The 19,250-nt window shown below is 39.4% G+C and overlaps 1 protein-coding gene across 4 annotated transcripts in view; it reads right to left on the bottom strand.

The window, feature by feature from the left end:
• Window positions 1–752: 752 nt before the first annotated feature.
• LOC149066930 (protein madd-4-like) overlaps window positions 753–19,250 on the bottom strand; it is a 226,584-nt gene continuing 208,086 nt past the window's right edge. Inside the window, exons 17-21 of one of the 4 annotated variants that reach the window (XM_089253235.1) lie at window positions 14,118–14,836; window positions 12,235–12,387; window positions 8,062–8,244; window positions 3,690–3,841; window positions 753–1,024 (exon numbers count right to left, since the gene is read on the bottom strand). In XM_089253235.1, coding sequence (XP_089109361.1) covers window positions 934–1,024; window positions 3,690–3,841; window positions 8,062–8,244; window positions 12,235–12,387; window positions 14,118–14,836 — 1,298 coding nt within the window. In that variant the 3' untranslated portion in view covers window positions 753–933. Of the gene's footprint in view, window positions 1,025–3,689; window positions 3,873–8,061; window positions 8,245–12,234; window positions 12,388–14,117; window positions 14,837–19,250 lie in introns of all 4 variants that reach the window. The other 3 variants (XM_089253234.1, XR_016195428.1, XR_016195429.1) reach the window with 3 other exon arrangements.

Raw genomic sequence — 19,250 nt, 5'->3', positions numbered from 1 at the left:
TGGGGGATTTTTCACCAATTTTCGGTCACCAAATTTTCTGGAACATTCTTTACAGCAGCAGTTGTCGGCAGGGTAAGCACACGTACAATTCGCAAGCGAGAGAAGTCACACAACGAAAAAAAAATGCTTTACAAAGACACCGTGCATGTGTGTGTGTATTCCACGCACAATACAAAGTAACACAAGTGATCCGATATATAATTCATAGAGTGAAGCACGGAGTACTCATTTTGGCAAAAAATGACAATATGATGAATGTCTATACATAATATCAGAAACACAAGAAACAAAAACCGAAACACTTTCTAGAAACACACGAAAAAAAAAGTAACTCCATATTTCAAAGAGGACATTTCTGAGATGAGGAACATCGATAGAAATCCGTTTCCTTTTCTGTAATTTGATTCCAGGCAGCGATTGTTCTTTTTCTTTTCTTTTTCATGTCAATCATCAGATAATAATAATTATAATAATATCCACGAAGATATACGCACAAACACACAATGACACACACATACACAGACACACAAAAACTCCTTGTTTTTTTTTTCATCCGGGGCAGAGAGAGGACAGGATAGAAAAGGAAAACACCTCTCCTCACAGTTTCAGTTCTTTCCGATGAATTCCACATTAATTTTTTCTTCTTCTTCTTGTTGTATTAATTTATTTGTTATAATACGTTCGCCCCGCCCAATAATAATTGATAGTAATAAGAAGGAGAAACACAATAAGAAACTCACGCATTCATATTCAATGAACATCTTGGAAATTGATTTCAGTTTCTTTGTCTTCTTTTTTTTTTGTTGTTTAGGTATAAAGAAATAAGACATTTTTTTTTATTATTTTAAATTCTGTTGTTGTTGGTAATTTTTTTTTTTTTTTGCAATATGCTAGGCCATTTGTATGTTTGTTTCTTAATTATACCTACATGAATCACAGCATCGGTGATGGTATTGACTCAGGCGACAGAGGTGCATAGCCTTTGCTAAGCTGCAGAGATTTGATCGATCTGTGCAACCGTCTCCTGTGCATTCAAAGGAAAAAAAAGAGAAAGTCCATCATACTCAAAATATTTCATATAAACAAAATATACACAGTGTCTGTAATTGAAGTTGACGTGTTCTAAGCCGGTGTGTTCTTCAACCGATGGTCTACGAAACATTTCGACCAATTCATATAGCCACTATATGATTTTAGATTTATTTTAAACTTCATACCGTCTTTCTTTTTTTGGCTTTTATTTGTGTATTAGCCAAAGGAAAGTCTGCGAATTATTTCTCATATTTTTTTATTTTTTTGATCTGCAAATTATCTTTCCCATTCATTTATTTTCTGCTGGTCCGCAAGTAATTGCTCCCATTCGTCCGCAAATTATTTCAATTTATTTATTATTCCGCGTGTCTCACATTATTTCTCCCATTTATAATTTTTTACTGGTCCGCAAATTATTTCTTAAATTTATATCCCCTTTTATTTTTTGCCGGTTTGCAAATTATTGCCCCCCCCCCCACCATTTATTTTTTTCCGATCCGCAAGTTATTGCTCAAACAAATTGATTTTTTCCTCCCTAGGTCTGCAAATTATTGTTCCTATTCATTTATATTTTGTTGTTCCAAAGATTGCTTCTCATTTATTTTTATTTTTTGTTGCCCTTTCGCAAATTGTTTCTCCCAGTTATTTTTGTTACGGTTCGTAAATTATGTTTCTTCATTTCTGCCTGTTAACGTAATTGGGCAACTACTTTCATCTGTTCACAGCTGTAAAAAGTTGAAAAACACTGCTCAAGCAAGTGTTGTTTTCCCAAAATTTTTCCTAATCGTTATTACGAGGGTCATTAAGGGAAGAAATAATGTATAATATATAGCTGTGCTCACACAGATGACAAAATGTTGTCACTTTTTCAAAATTTCACTATGACAAATTTGTAAACAATATTTTGCTAAAATGCGTTATTTTGGCTTTTCGACTTATTGCCTCCATTGTTTCCCATAAACTGAAAGAGAAAAGTGAAATTTTGCCATTTTCCAAATTTTGACAAACGAGACGCTGGAATGTGAACTCAACCTTTTGAGAAAAGTGACATATATATATATATATGTTTATGTGTCATAACTGCAGAATAGATAATGCAATCTTATAGGCTTATCTCACACGGCGCTACTCAAATCAAGCTCAAGTAGCTCGGAGACCAAGAGACTGATCCGAATTTTGCAAGAGTTGCTCGTAATTCCTCACCGGCGCCACTAAAAACACTTCAAAGCCCAAGAGGGAAAATTATGCAGATTTTTTTTTGTTTTTCACCTACACAATATTTGCCGCATTCACTAAAAACTTAATAATTTGTCAATGTATATAAAGACACGAGAAGACATCGTTATGAAGAACTTTGAATCATCAACAAACGAAAAACAATCTGTTGCGTTCAAGAGAAGCATCGGCAGGTCGTACCATCTATGCGCAAAAAAGTGCACTAATTTGTTTCAGAATCGCGATACTTGTGTATCGAAGAGACTGGTACGCGAAGTCATCAGTCAGCCGGTCAAATGGATATCCTGGTCTGAGAGGTGCTATAGAAATAAACGTGTTAGGTCTCTTGAATACTAAATTTCCTGGTGTCCAAGAAAAATCAGTATCTCCGTGTGAGGAGGACCTTAGTGAAAATGACGTAAATTGTTGGGGGCTTAACCCCTTTAAGCGGCAATAACGAGATATATCTCGTCTCCATAAAAGCCTCTTATTTCAGCATTGACAAGCCTAGATATTTTGTGAAAATTATTTCTCCATGGAAAACTTTCCCTATACTTCTCTTAATTTGCACCTACTGAAATTTGGAAGAAAGCCTACTTAATTAAAAAAAAGAAGTGGCATTTAGAAAGGGGGTTTGGTGATTTCTAATTGTCGCTTAGAGGGTTAAGAAACGTTTTTTTTATTACTCTTATGGCGTCCTTGAGCAATGTTAGGTGTGATGTCTGTATGTATCACGGGGTACTGTGACGGTGTAAGATCAGAGATCGCCTGAACCGTAGAAAGGTTTCACTACGAAAAGTCAAGCTTGATAGTCTCAATTTGTCGCTATTGATAAACTGTAGGTTAGAGACAACGTAGTTAAAATTTCAATCAAACGAACGAAGGAGTCCATTCCCCCTTCAATCAAAAAAATTGATAACTTTTATTGTGATCGATCTTTTGTCAATGAGGACAGTGGTAGTTGCTTTTTCTCACTGTAGAACTTTTTTTCCCAACTACAAGGAATTAAACCCCCGGCATGAAGGATTGTGCAAATTTTGAGTTAGAAATATGGTGAAAGTGAACTTTGGCGGCTTTCATCAGAGGGCAGCACTTGAAGTTGAACTTTCAGGGGGGAGGATTAAGATAGCTTTCAGGAGAAAGTGCCTCCGGGAAGAGTGCGATTTAATACATAAAATTTAGCAATAAAATTATGGAAAAATGTGTATGTGAAGAAGAACATATACTCTGATTGAAAAAAATTGAATGAAGTGATTATTTCTTCTCAAAAAAAAATTAAAATTTGCTGACATTTATGTTTTAAATGCATTTCTTGTGTATCAAAAACGCAAAAAAAATCTTGATGCTTGGTCTGAAAGTTTTAAATAGCCACCAGGCATTGTGGATGCATGCATTGAAATTAAAATAAAAAAAAAGTTAGTAATTAGTGGTCGTTGACTTACTCACTCGACTGGCATGGCGGTCCGGTACACGGCCGCTCAACACTCGGCCTGGGCTGGTCACGGCAGGTGTTCCCGGCGGGTTTCGCGCTCCCGAACCATACACACTGCAGGATCCTGGACTGGAATCCCCGGCGACCGCAGGATGCTGTGCACTGGGTGGACACATAAGGAGGAGACAGCAGGCTGTCGGTTTTAACATCATATTGGGCAGCATTATGTAGAGAGAGACAAAGATAAAAGAAAGAAAGAGAAGGAGAAAGAAAAGAGAAAGAAAAACGAGAGAAAAAGAGAAAGAAAGAATAGTTGGTTCTCGAACACAACATACAGACAACACACACAAATAGACATTGAAAAGGTTGCAACATGATTTGCGCATTGCTGCATAGTTGCCATCAAAAGGCTTGTTACGGACTCATTTACTCGTACGGTTTTTATAAAGTGTTTTGTTAAAGTTAAATTTTCGTGAGAGTTTTCCCTCGAAGGGTTATTAATCCCTTTAAATCTACGGCTTGCCTTGTTTCTTATCCTCTCCTCGGAAAAAGAGTTTTGAGGAGACTGTTTTGCTTTTGTTACACCGAGAGAATCGAGAAATCACATGATCATTTTTCATCGCTAAGAAAGCGACAGATACCCTTAGGCAAAAGTGCTCAAAATATGGGTACTGCATGTTATACTCCGTGATGCTCAGCTTATACACGAGTATGTACGGTATTTAAGATTTTCAAGGGGATCGATATGATGGACCGTGAAGTACTGTTACACCTTCATTCAAATGCTTCTACTCGGGGACACCAGTTTCGATTAGTTAGGGATAATTGACATCGATGTGAAACATCTTGATTAATGATGATACGAATGTGAAACTTCTGTTTGAACTATGAGAATTATGTGAAGCATCTTGTCGATCTATGAGAACTGTGTGAAACATCTTGTTGGACAATGAGAGTTATGTGAAAAATCTTTTTGAACTATGCGTGACAGCTACATGAGTCATCTTGTCGATGTATGAGAGAGAGAGAGAGCTATGTGAATCATCGTATCGATCTATGTGAGCTGTGCGGAACACCTTGTTCAAATATGAGAGTTACATGGAACATCTTGTTCAAATATGAGAGTTACATGGAACATCTTGTTCAAATATGAGAGTTACATGGAACATCTTGTTCAAATATGAGAGTTACATGGAACATCTTGTTCAAATATGAGAGTTACATGGAACATCTTGTTCAAATATGAGAGTTACATGGAACATCTTGTTCAAATATGAGAGTTACATGGAACATCTTGTTCAAATATGAGAGTTACATGGAACATCTTGTTCAAATATGAGAGTTACATGGAACATCTTGTTCAAATATGAGAGTTACATGGAACATCTTGTTCAAATATGAGAGTTACATGGAACATCTTGTTCAAATATGAGAGTTATATGGAACATCGTGTTCAAAGTTATATATATGAGAGTTATATGGAACATCGTGTTCAGAGTTATATATATGAGAGTCATATGGAACATCTTGTTCAACTATGAATTTATGTGAAACAACCTTTCTAAATTATGACAATTACAGGAAACATCTTTCTAAACTATAAGTAAGAGAGCTGGGGAAAACATGTTTTTGAACTATGAGAGTTATGTGTAACACCTTTTTGAATTACGAGGGTTATGGGAAACATCTTCAACTATGAAAGTTATATGGAACATCTTTTTGTACTGTGACAGTTATATGGAACATATTTTTGTACTGTGACAGTTATATGGAACATCTTTTTGTACTGTGACAGTTATATGGGTAACATCTTTTTGTACTGTGACAGTTATATGGAAAACACCTTGTTGAATTATGAGATTTATATTACTTTTCCAACTATGAGAATTATCGGAAAGATCTCGTTAATTAGATTATAGTAAACATATGAAATATTTTGTTAAACTTTGAAGGAAAATTACAAGGAATTTAAATTTTTGAAGACTCTTATATTTTATGAATTTCTTAGGACATTATGATTGATTATTGGTTTTTTTTTCATTCAATTTAAGATTTAACTGAAATTTTCCATTACACATTGGAACAGAACAGCACAATTCTTAATATTGAAAATGACAATCGTAGAGAAGAATTCTGAAGCATTGCAATTTGGGATTCGTTTTAAATGTACACAAATCAAGAAAACGAATTAACAATGAACAACATCCTTCTAAACAAAGAAATAGAGTATTTAGCATTTAAACTGAATAAAATTTATTTTAAAGCGTTTGGGGCTCATAGTCGCATAATTTAGGTGATTATGTCTGGCGTTAATTCACAATTTATTTGTACTCAATCTGCAGTATCCCCACTCGGTCAATCAAGGATGGGTGCCAATATGGATGCAGAAATGATGAGGGTGACGATGCAGTTCACGCAGCGAGGGAGCTCAAAAGAGATTTCAAGCACGATGTCGCGAACTTTTAAAACACTTAAAAGTTTCTCAAAATTAACGTTTCACGAGATTCAATTTAGTAGGGAGTTTTGGGAGGGGAAAATTTGTTTGGGCACGTGAATGGCAAATTATGTACTACATACAAATCCTCCACCGCCTTTAAGCTCAACTTATTAGCATAAATGACGAGAGGTCCTGACTAGTGTACACGAAAAGGAATTTTCCAGGTGTCATATAGAGCGGAAATTCTAGAGGCAGGTTGCTACATCCACCAACTACCCTTCTGCTTGACGATACGGGGTCTACCAGGATTATAATCACGAGTCTTTTAAGTGAGCACGAAATTTTTAATAACTTGGAAAGTGATCCGAAAAATTTAGTTTAGTTTCTTTTTGAAAATTTAGAAATTTAAGATACACGATCCATTTCGAAAGAGTTAAAATGCAGCAAGGCGCATAATAGTAGAAACATCAAGAAAATAATGAATACATAGTAGAAAATTTAACGTATAAATTAGGTAACATTAACCAATTTTATTTGCGTAATACCAGAGTTTTGATTTGCATCTAAAAACACATTTGAGTTTAATCAGCAGGCTCCCAACCAGTTATACGCTATACACGGCAGTTCATGATACGTCATGATATTTTCGAGTGTCACGAGTGAAGTACAGGGTGTCCCATAAATTTGTAAATATTTTAAAAAATTGTAAAAAAATTGAATGAACATTTTAATGCGGCTTGCGAGAAAAGTTATTATTACGAAGGAGAGATTTCTTTTTTTGTATAGGAAAAAGAAAACTTGTTCACATTTTTTGCCGATAGAAGACGCTGCATGGAAGGTAATCACTGGAAATTTGCAAATCTGAGTCCTATGAAATGCAAAGCGTACGAATAAGGACCGTTACACACGGAGCGGGAGCGGCTCCGGAACCGCACGGCTTTTCACACTAACACATATTTGCGGGCGTTTCGTCCGCATTTTTAGACTCATTTTGTTTTCACCCAGTGAACGCTGTACGTGGATAGCGCGTTTTTTTTGTATTTAAATTTTTTAAAATTTTTATTTTATTATTTAATAATACAATTGTGAAATATGGACAAAAGGAAGGTTCTACCTGTACTAAAAATATTTTTAAAACATTTTAATATAAACTGCTGGCAGGCATTACACATGCTAATGTTTTTCATTAAAATGCGTTTTTCTCAAAATTAAGTTTTCTGTTAGATAATTAACATTTTTTCGAACACCATTCATTCAAAGGTCTTGAAACTTTGTGTGTCTCTCAACACTATGGTGTTACATACTTTAACATGAGGATTTTTTATTGAAATTATTTTTAAAATATTACGGAACAAAATACGGGGAAATTTTGGTGATTTTTGAAAAAGTTTCATGTTGTTGTTGAAGTTAAAATTCAAGAAAAAAAAAAAAACCAACAATTACAATATCCTAAAAGCTCATGTTAAAGTATGTAACACCATAGTGTTGAGACACACATGAAGTTTCAAGACATTTGAATGGGTGGTGTTTTCGAAAAACGTTTCCTTATCTAACAAAAAACTTAGTTTTTAGAAAAACGCATTGTAGTGAAAACCATTAGTATGTGTAATGCCTGCCAGCAGTTTATATTGAAATATTTCGGACATATTTTTAGCACAGGTAGAACAAAAACTTGAACATAGTCGCAGAACATTCCGTAGTATTGAAAAATTGGAAAGTGTGTTTTTTGTACAATTTGCGAGCACCAACCCCCTTAAAACGGAAAAGTTTTTCGCCAATTTTCTGCTACTACTTAAAACACCAGATATCGGGTTGAATCATTAATTTCTGTTTGAAATTAAGTATCGATTTAATTGATAATTAACCGTTAATTGATGAGAGTTATGCGGATGAAATTCATTGCTTGATATGGACCAAGAATTTATTCATTGACGGTGATACTCACGTCTGACCATTCTCCGACTTTCCAGGTGCTCCGACAATTCTCGTTGTAGCACTCACGCTTCCTGCGGGGACGAGTCTTCTCGTCGCAATGAGACAGTGGCACGTTAGTACCATTCGACGTCCGGCAATACACGGCTCGTTTCTGGTACGACGTATGCCACGTGAAACACTGTGATTCCAAACACTATTAAAGCAGAAAAAAAAATTGCATTAGTCGTTTCCTGATGGATAACAGCCAAAAAAATAGTCATCGGTGCATAATACAGTCTACGCTCTACTGTACAATGGCCGTTCCATTATAACGACTACTTTACCGAACACCAACTCCGGTCATACTTCGTCATACACCAATTTCCCGCCAGTGTAGTTGAGTGGGGAGGCGCAATCTGCCGATGGTCGCCCCAGGCTCGGTAGGTAGAGAACTTGTTTCGAATGCTCCATGCCCAGATTCGAACCCGTGGACGTTGATGGTAATCTTCATAGTGGAAGCAGGGCATCTTACCACTACGCCACATGGGATACATCATAATGACTGGTACGACACAGTCATAAATTTTTTCTATTTCCACTATGTTATTTTTTCCATCTCGTATAACGACGGGTAGATATTGTTGCGGATAATGTCTCTCCCAAGCACTCGAGATGGCAAAGCACGGAGACATTCGTTCGTGTTTTTTTTTTTCAATAAAGAAATGGACAAAATCCGTTTTTAAGTGTGTGTATGACCTTGATTTTTGAGGAAAGGGTAAGATAATTGTTGATAAGGGGCCGTACAAGTATTACGTCAGCAAATTTTTAGTAATTTTTGACCCCCTCCCCTTGTCAGCACAAGTCAGACTCTCCTCCCCCTGGTCAGCAAAATTTCGTCAGCTCTGTCCCCTACTTCCTAACGCATATTGGTGGTATCAGAGACGTACCCCCCCCCGCCCCCAGATGATCAAATCTTCATTTTTAAAAATATTAAAGAAAAATACTGTATATTAAAATCTTGAAAGAAAGAAATGAAAGAAATGAAAAGAAAAAAAAAGAAAGAAAAAAGAAAGAATTTTGAAAGAAAATGTCTTTATATGTGTTGTTGTAATCAATTTCTGTTAATTCCAAAGCTATTTGAAGGCTAAGAACTCAAAATTTCTTTTTAAGAAATTCTTGCGGTCCCCCCCCCCCCAAGTCATATATAAGAAATCCTTGGCCCGCGGACCAAATGTGGCCGGTTATCTGATGTGGCCTGCAACCTAAAACCTAATTTTGTAAAAATGAACTGAGCGGCACATTTACAGATCATTTAAGCGACCCGTGGCACATTTACAGATCATTTAAGCGACCCGTGGCACATTCACTGATGACTTAAATGACCCGCGACACAGTTCCAGAACACTTGAGCGATAAATGGCACATTTAGTGACATGTGGCACAGTTTTAGAGCACTACAGCAGCCCCCAGTGCGGTTCTACATCACTCAAGTTACCAGAGGCACATCCCCCCAGATTAGTTAAGTGATCCGCGGCATAATTATGGATCACTTGAGTGATGCATGGTGCAGTTCCAGAGCACTTTTGCGGCCCGGACACATTTCCAGATCACTTGGATCCGCGAAATATTTAGAGATCATTAAAGTGGCTTTGCAGGGCACTTATCAATAGAAAGAATGTTAGTTCAGCTACCCGCAAACTAGCGAAAGGTTTTTCCCGTTTTTGGCGCACCACGAGTAAAGATGAAATTAAAAATATTTCATGTTTTTCATAAAGGGTGGTTGGTGACGTAAGCATCATTCAAACCCCTTTCCCCCTTGTCATTAAATCCACGACGATCCTCTTCTAAATCCACGTTGTTTATCGCTGACCCACTTCGTTTTCTCGATGTAGTAGTTGATTCTTTGTGTCAGCAACTTTTCGAGAATTTTTCCCACTGTGTTTAGAAGAGTTATTGGACGGTATGAATTGATATTGTTCGGATCGTTTCCTGATTTTAGAAATAGTATCAGCTGCCCTTTCTTGAATGCTGTGGGGAAAGTATTGAAGCTGAGGCATTTACTGAAAAGAGTCAGGAAAAAGAATTTGTGGAGAGCAAAAAATGGATACTTTTAACCAATGCGTCTGTTATTCCATCAGGATCGGGAGCTTTTTTCACATCTAGTTTATATATTAATCTATTAACTTCTTGAATTGAAAAAGGTGGATCGTTTCTGGTATCAGCATCCTGTGTATTTCTTGATTGTCTTACAATATTTCCGTTTTCTCCTTCATTAGTTTTGGGGAAAATTGAGTAACCAGGAGAGTGTATGGATTGAATACCAGGATTGCCACTTTCCCATTTTTTGGACATCCATCTTTCGCATCTTCTCGGAAATCCAAGCAGTGGCTTCCCTGGTATTCCTGGCTCAATTATGTCAATCTTGTTCTTCTTGTTCTGCCGCTATAGTTCAATCTACATTTATTTGTAGTATTTTGAGATTGCCCATTGGAGATGGGGCTGTTGAAGAGCATTGAAGTTGTTCTTTTCGACTTAATCTTGGATGTTTTTCCCATCCGTTATTTTGAGCTGTTATCTTGAAGTTGGCTATTGCATCCTTAGTTATCTTGAGGCATTGTATGTCATAAATGTAATATTAAAATAGTATGCTATAATGGTCGCTGCGATGGTCGAATGATGATAGTGACGGACTCGCGTCGCGAGATCCCGGGTTCGAATCCCACCGTCGCCGCAGTGGTGGTCGGATGGAGTTGGTTTTCTGTGGTTCCCAACTTCAAGGCGCGAATGCGAGCCAATCTCTCCTTTAAAAAGTCTCGCCACTGAGAGCAACAGACCTACAAACAATATAAATGTAATGCAATCATAACACATCACACTCACTTTACTTCTGAAATATAGATGGCAGCACTGAAAAATCAAACAACACTACATACGCACTTAGACTGTTAGGTACACACACAGTTACACTTCCGGCACAACTCAATAGGTAGTAAATCGCCCATAGATGGTGATAGACCTGAATTGTGCTCGGTTTGAAAGAAAGTAAGCGAGCTATAATAAGCTACCCGACTTACATGAGTAGGAATACAATATATTGTCTTGTTATCAGTTTTTCAAGTGGTAACTTCAACTTGAAATTGTTTGCGACTACTGAACTCATCACCTTTGCAGCTGACGAGTTTTTACATATCAAAGTAATTTGACCTTTATGTTCACATCTGTATATATAATAGTAACGAGCTCCTGTAGATTGCTGTCTAAGGAGCAACAAGTCTAACTGTTGTTCTAAGTCATTCATCACTTGCTTGATCTCTTTTTGGTCATTAGCGTTGAATGTTATTTTGGATTCATTGAGATCTGCATACTGATACGCGGTATTGCAAGCTCTTGAGGCTAGATTTTTCTGGTTAGCACAAGAGATTTCTGCATATGTACTATGGCTGCTTCTAATTTCACTATGATTCTTACGATGACAACGATTGTAGGAAACCAAGCCGGATCCAAATCTGAATGCTGAAGAGGCCTCTCTCTTATAATTCTGTTTTTGGGAGTCTTAGACAATATCACCCAAGAGGTTTGAATTTTTCTGATACATTGTGTGTGTGTGTGCTGTTGTTTTATTATTGAAAATACGCCCAAAGTTCTTGTTATTTAAGGTTTTAACTCCTGCATGTGTTTGCGGCTGATGTCGTTATAACAAGCGTCGTTTGTATTTCCTCCAAACGTCATTGGAAAAAATTCAATCCAGTTCTCTTTGCTTTCTTTCCTCATCACCGCGAAGCTTTATAGCAACTATGTTGTTTTTCCCTCCCCGTTTTTCCTAGGCTCCTGTTAGTGATTTACCCCCAATGCAATGTAACGTTCTACTATAAACATGTAAGAGCGAAAGAGAGCACCTAGGGTGAGGGCGATAAGACAAATCTACTGTATATACTCTCTTACCTATTATACTGTTTTACTTTCCCTTCTTTTTTTCCCCGCTTTCTTACTTTTTCTGATGTACGGCTAGGTTAGGACAAGGTTACCAAATTTATCGCCGATTTGTCAAGTAGAGATTCATGGTTATGCAATGCAACGTACTCTGCACTCCCATCCACTTTCTATGCGCGCGCAGGAGTCCCGTATTAACTTTTTCACGCCCGTGTGTGCCTCTGATTAGAGTGTAATTTTACAAATACAAAAGAAGCAGAATCGAAGTACTGACCTCCGACCAAGGAGCTGAAATCCACCGCGGACAGTCTTGACTTCCACAGCTCTGGACAGTCTCAGGAACTTTAAGGCCAGCGTCCTCGCAGAGGCTGTTGTCCACTGTCTTGGTGACGTTATTTAGGCGGACTAGACACTGTGTTGCTCGGACCTACGAATGTTTTCCATAGAAATAAAACTTAAATAGACGAAATACCATGCAAGTTGTGTGCGGAAAATTGATCTCCAACGATTCATCGACATGGAAATTTGCAGTAAGGAAAATTCGCCGACTAACATCGATAATTCATCGGCAAAGTGATATAGTGAGTGAAGCAGGCGAGTGAGTTAGGGGACTGGTGAAAGAGTAGATGAGTATGTGTGAGTGAGAAACTGAAACGTCACTGACTCGGAATATCACCACTCGCTAGGTCAGTCGGTCATTCATGCTGTCACTGGCTCGCTATCTCACTCGGCCATTCTACCGTTCACTGGTTGGTCACTCAATCTCTCATTCACCCACTCATACGGTCACTTACTTCGAAATATTCACCCACTCACTGATAGAGTTACTTATTCACTTACTTGGTAATGATACGGTTACTCAATCAATTGCTTACTCACTAGGTCAATCATACGGTAACTCATTCACTCTCATTCGGTCACTCACTCACCAACTAGCTTATTCGCTAGCTCACTCACACATTGACTCACCAACTCATTCCGTCACGCACTTGCTCAATCACCAAATAATTCAGTCACTCACACATTCACTCACCAACTCATTCCGTCACGCACTTGCTCAATCACCAACTCATCTCAGTCATACACTCGCTCAATTACCCACACTCATAGGCGTACGCAGAATGTTCTCGAGTGGGGTTTCAGATTTTTTTTTCCTTCTGAGGAATGGGTACACGGTTTTTCCTGCAAAATAACACTATAATCTTGGCTCGGGGGGGGGGGTTTCCCCCCTTTGAGTACGCCAGTGCTCACACTCACTCATACATTCACCAAACACGAACTCTGGCCATATCGCTGCATTGAAATTTACTGCCATTAATTACGTAGTTTGGTTGGAAATGAAGGCGCCATATATCGGTGGTCGCCTCAAGTTCGTCACGGAAAATATCTATCTTCACCCCCGGGTTTAAGCCTGGGACCCTGACAACAACATTCACGGTGGTAGACGAGCATCTTACAACCACGTCACTCTCTTTTACCTTGGCGGTGACCTATCGGTAAGAAATTCTTCGAAATATAGACTGGGTCGCAGTTTCGGTTAGTAAGTAAGTAAAAAAGCCACGTCATTCGGGCGCACATTCACACACTAGCTTATTTGCAAGCATATTCACTTGCTCTCATTCGCTCACACATTCACTTGCTCTCATTCACTCACACATTCACTTGCTCTCATTCGCTCACACATTCACTTGCTCTCATTCGCTCACACATTCACTTGCTCTCATTCGCTCACACATTCACTGAATCACTAACTCCTTCCGCCACACACTTGCTCACACATTCACCCACTTGCTTAGGCACTTATTCGTTCACTCGCTCAATCACCAACTCCTTCGGTCACACATCCCCTCAATTGCTCAATCACCAACGCATTCGGGCACACACTCGCTCACACATTCACTCATTCGCTCAATCACCAACTCCTTCGGTCACACATTCCCTCAATTGATCAATCACCAACGCATTCGGGCACACACTCGCTTACACATTCACTCATTCGCTCAATCACTTATTGAGTGCTGACGAACTATTGTCGGTGAATTTTCCCAATTGTGATTTTCCGGTCGATGAATTGTCATCGGCGAATTTTCCGTAAATCCATGCAAGCTGATAGATAGCGTTTTTTGGCAAAATGTGGATGAAAAGCTTCGTGATTACCTGAAACCCGGTGGTGCCACAGGTGTGCGAACAAGTCGACCAGTCGCCGATCACCCACTCGAAGTGCAAATTTTCGGCATTGCCTTTCCCCAGGATGAAACTGCTGGCGATAGTCTTCGAAGGGTTCAGGAACACCTCGTCGCCGTCGACCTCTTCGTCGTTCATGTCTTCGACGCTCTTGTCGAATGCGGGGACAGTCGTCCGGCCACCCGCGATCGTGTTCCCGCCACCGCCACCCAGAGTGTGGTGCAGGTTGACCAGAAGCTGTTGTATGTGGGACCCCGAATGGGTGCTGGAAGCACCCGAGCTCGCGGGTTCGTGGTCGAGTCCTGGAAAACCTTTCCCACCGTGAGGGGTGCCGAAGTTGAGCTCCCCGCTTTCCTGATCCGAGAACAACGCCCCGCCGTGGTTCCGCTCCCAGGTGTCGTAGGGTTTCGGGTACTGGGGTTTCCGCCTGGAACCGTCGTATTTCTGTTCCCAGCTGTCGACGGTTTTCGGGAACGGGTATGTCGGGATCTCGTTCCTTTGGTCCTCGTGAGAGCTTCCGGCGTCCGGATTCGTCCTTATCGAGGGATCTCCGCCCAACGACGGTACCAGCTCATTGGAATCGATGTCCAACTCGGTGGATGTCCTCGGTCCTTCTGTGGTCTGTCCCGCCAAGACGTATAGGGGTATCCTCTCCAAGGTACTGATGTCGAATTTGTTCTGTTTGTTCTTCCCTGAAATATGAATTGAAACATTTATGAGGTACAAGATTACTAATAGTTTACCGCACATTTTAACTGCGGTTATATCGCAATATTGACTTCTGAGGGTTTACGTAAATTCGGTCATCGACACTTCACCCCCACCACCACCACCATACCGTTTTGCTCCGTGAAGTCTCCGTCACCTCTTCCCGGACGGAGCCAACTGAGTGGGTGAGTGACCGTATTAGCGATCAAAGCCATGTATGACTGACCAAATGAGTGATGAAGTGAGTGTAACTGACCGTATGCATGATGAATTGTGTGTTTGAGTAGTCGCATAAGTAAGTGCATGATCGTAGGAGTGACTATATGAGTGAACAAGTGAGTGGATGAGTGGCCTCGTGCACAGAAAAATGACCTTGGTGCGACAAAAATAAAATCAAATGATCAGAATCCGACATGTCAGTGCGATTGCTGTCTCATGTTTTGATTTCTTTGGAAGCAAATGTTTGATAAATCGGATGACCACCAGAGGACTCCATTATCCAATTTTTCTAAATTTTAAGTCAAATGTATTTGTAGAGTTCTGTATCCGCGTCTCCCAGTTAAAACTTTGACTTGACAGTACTGTGAAAGGCTCAAGAGCCCAAGAAGGAAAATGTCGATTGTTCGAAGGAAAAAGTCCCCTTCAGTTCTTGTGATTTTGGTTCTGCAGGGGGACATTCAAAAATAAAAAAAGTGTGTGTACAAAACGATCGAATAGGATCGTCGTCGCCAGTGTACGTTCTTATTCTATAATTTTTACTAATAAATCCCTGCTTAAGTTTGTCTTGATGAGTGCTCACTATTCGAAGAAGAGTCACTACAGTATTTTTACGATTTTTAACTCACTTCTATGCTCACTAACTTGCTCATTCACTCACTTCTATGCTCACTTACCCACGAATGCTATAATCTATGCTCATTCACTCACTTCTGTGCTCACTTGCTCATTCACTCATTCCTATATTCACATGCTCACTGACTTGCTCATTTACTCATTCCTATATTCATATGCTCTCACTGACTTCTGTGCTCACTTGCTCACTAATTTGCTAATTCACTACTTCTGTGTTCATTTGCTCACTAACTTGCTAATTCGCTATTTTTGCGCTCACTTGCTCACGGAGTTGCTCATTCAAGTGAGTCATAAAGTGAGTAAATCAGTGAGCAAATGAGCTCTCCTTGAGCCCGCGATCTTGTGAGCGCCACCGTTTTTATAACCCTGGCAGAAACTTCGAGAAATAAAAAATTCCACAAATTTCTATTTTACTGTTTCCAATTTGGCGGCGCCACCGTACGGGGGGTGTTGGACCACTGTCTGGAGGGGCGGGGCTTTCTAGAATGTTCGCGCCAGTTCTCCGCCAATCGCATGTCTCTGCGCTAGACCGAAACCGGCATCAACTGATTTCGACATTTTGAGAGCCATCGAACGCGCCATCTATCGATTCTATCGTCTATAGTTCGTAACAATATGCTCACTGATATGACTGAACAAATCAGTGAGGCATTGAGCATAGGAGTGACGATTCAGCACATAAGTTAGCAAGTGAGCACAAGTTGTGGATGAGCAAATCATTGAGCAAGTGAGCATAGGAGTGAGCGAATGATAAATCAGTGAGCAAGTAAGCACGGAAATGAGTGAATGAGCGAGCAAGTAAGCATAGCAAAGGGGGAAATGAGCAAAGCAGTGAGCAAGTGAGCATAGGAATGAGAGATTGAGGAAAATCAGTTAGCAAATTAGTGCTCACTTGTTCACCGACTTGATCATCATTCATCAATGAGCGTAAGTTGAGTTGGAAAAAAAAAAATCTCATATGAGCCTTCTTGAGGCGTGAGGAAGTTCAATAGGCTTGTTTCTGTGCGTTTTAATTAAACAGGCAGCCATCTGATGTTCCGAACAGACCAGCATCAGACTTTTGCCCCAGTGCGCAGCTCTAAGGGCTGATGTTCCACTAGGTTTAACAAAAGATATATTGTCGCTCATTATCATTGGGTTACATCAGTGTTTCCTCAACCTTTCTGAAAACAAGGAGCAGTAAAATGTCTAAAACAATTTGACGGACCACTTGTGGCCCATTTTACGGGTCATGTATGTAGAAAAATGTCCTCTCCACTTGTTAATACAAGATTCCTCGAAAGACAGTTACATTTCAGGAGATGATTACGAGGAACATTCTGTTTCCATAGCTAAGTTGGTAAAGCAAACGGGAGACCGGGGTTCGAGTCTCCATGGAGACAAGAGTGAATTTTCTTCCTTGTAATCATCGTCTCCAAAAACATAACCAGTCTTTTGAGGAATCTTGTAATACGGGACATACCTGTAATTTTCGTTGTTCCGATTTTTTTATACATTTGTCCCGTTTTATCAACGATACTCATTTGCATTTATAATACAGTAATTACTAAAGTCGTTAATACACAGTTTTTTTTCATAATATAAATTATATATTATAAATAATAAAAATACTGAATCTCACACTTATTTGTGAGGTTGAACGTTTTTTCCTCAATTTTTCAGCAATTTCAATTACGATTTTTGATTGTGCATACTTTTAGCAATGCTTTTTTGATGACAATTGGCGTTGTCCCGTATTTTAAGGATTTATTTATGATCCCAGTTTAGTGCATTTTTCCTCAATGAAATATGATTATCAGATCGTTAGAATATTATTTTGTGAAATAACGTATATTTTTGAAAAGTGTGATTTGTAGCAGCCCTTTATTTCCACGCCCTTCACCAACTTTAGCAATAATTAGTAAATTGCATTTAAAGCAATAAATTGAAATTTTTGGCAAAAGTTAGTGAAATCTCGTATTTAATTGCAAATAATCGTAAATAGATCGCAATTTCTAGCATTCTCCTCAGTGATATATGGTGAACCTAAGTATGAAGGTATAACTTTATTTGAACTCGCTACTAATAACAATTACAACGGGTGAATAATTTTACCAAGTCTGCCTACGAACCACATATGTCATCGTCGCGGACCATAGGTTGAGAAACGCTGGGTTGCACAATACTACGGCTTGCAATCTCGTTCGAATGCAAGCCGGTCCTTCATTTGAAAAGCGGAAGAATTATTTCAGAAAAACGTTAAGAAGCCTTTCCGAAAATTAAACTGAGCGTTCTATTCGGTTCTTTTGACCACCGCTGAACAATGTTCAGAAAATCTAAGCAGCTCCTCAATGAGAATTTCCAAATCGGTGGCCCTAGTTGCATGAAAGGAATAATTCTAGAATAAATGAAAAATAATTCTAGAATAAATGAAAGAAATTATTCTGGCCCGAGATTTACGAGGTGCCGGAATATAATAATTGTTCGGTAAAAAAGCACTAGTTAGCGGTAGTAGTGCGCTCGATGAGACAAATACGTGGGATGAATTATTCGTAGATAAGATATATATAATTTATAAATTATGAATATACCATCTGTCACACAAAATTTCAGTAAAGATTATAAATTCAAGTTACCTCTCTCTGTTGAAAATACGGAGCACATTTTTGGAATATGTCGGGAGTGGAGAAATCACATGATATTCAGCACAATGTGTACCGTGATATCCGTTGTTTGTTGTTTCACGCGATCGACCTCCTTCACTATGAGAGGTACCTCGCGGTGGTAGATACGCTGGGTTACTTCTCAAAACATCGCTTTGCAGACTGCTGACGACAACCGGTGGAACGCGGAACGTTTGCGGCTCAGACTCGACCATACTGGCTGCGGACGCTGCAACATGGTGTGCGCGTATGCGTTGACTTCTTGTCTCGACAACGGAGTGACCATGGAGCGCCTTTAGCTTTCTGCATCATGCTGGCTCGTTATAACGCCCGGTCCATCGAGAAATAAACGTTCTGCAGCTGCTCCGCGATGGGACGCGTCCATAACCCAGGACCTACTCACAGTTTAGACAGGGTTCTCATCTCTTTATATATATATTTCAACTTACGTGTGATGAGGACTTTTGATTGTTACGAGCAACACTCACTGGTTGTTGGAACTCACTGTTGGACATCACTTGACAACAAAGTGTGCTTTGGTGTGTTTCATTAACAATAGCATTGTACCCTAATGGCGATGGCCTCACAAGTTGTGGATGGAGGAAGATCAGCTGTCTCAGTCTGAAAATCCCTCTTGATAAGTATAAGGACACTCACTCCCTCCTGATACGTTAGGGCGGTCAAGTCTATGGTATTCATATGTAGGGCATAGGCAGAGATCAGCATCAAAGGTGGAGTCGACTGGTGTAATGTATATATGAATTGACATAATCATCATCGTGCCCCTCCCCCAGCAATAATGACCGTGCCCCTCAGACTTCCAAGTCTATCTCCGCCTTTGATGTAGGGACTGAAGTTGCGTGATGGTGAAAGCCGCGATTCTTGTATGATTCTTGTATGAGAA

This window comes from Pholcus phalangioides, unplaced genomic scaffold (assembly GCF_987345545.1).
Source record: "Pholcus phalangioides strain wild (caught in Gottingen) unplaced genomic scaffold, Ppha-v1.0 ptg000032l_1, whole genome shotgun sequence".
NCBI classification, from domain to species: Eukaryota; Metazoa; Arthropoda; class Arachnida; order Araneae; family Pholcidae; genus Pholcus; species Pholcus phalangioides.
This window is presented reverse-complemented; position numbering and strand designations above follow the sequence as displayed.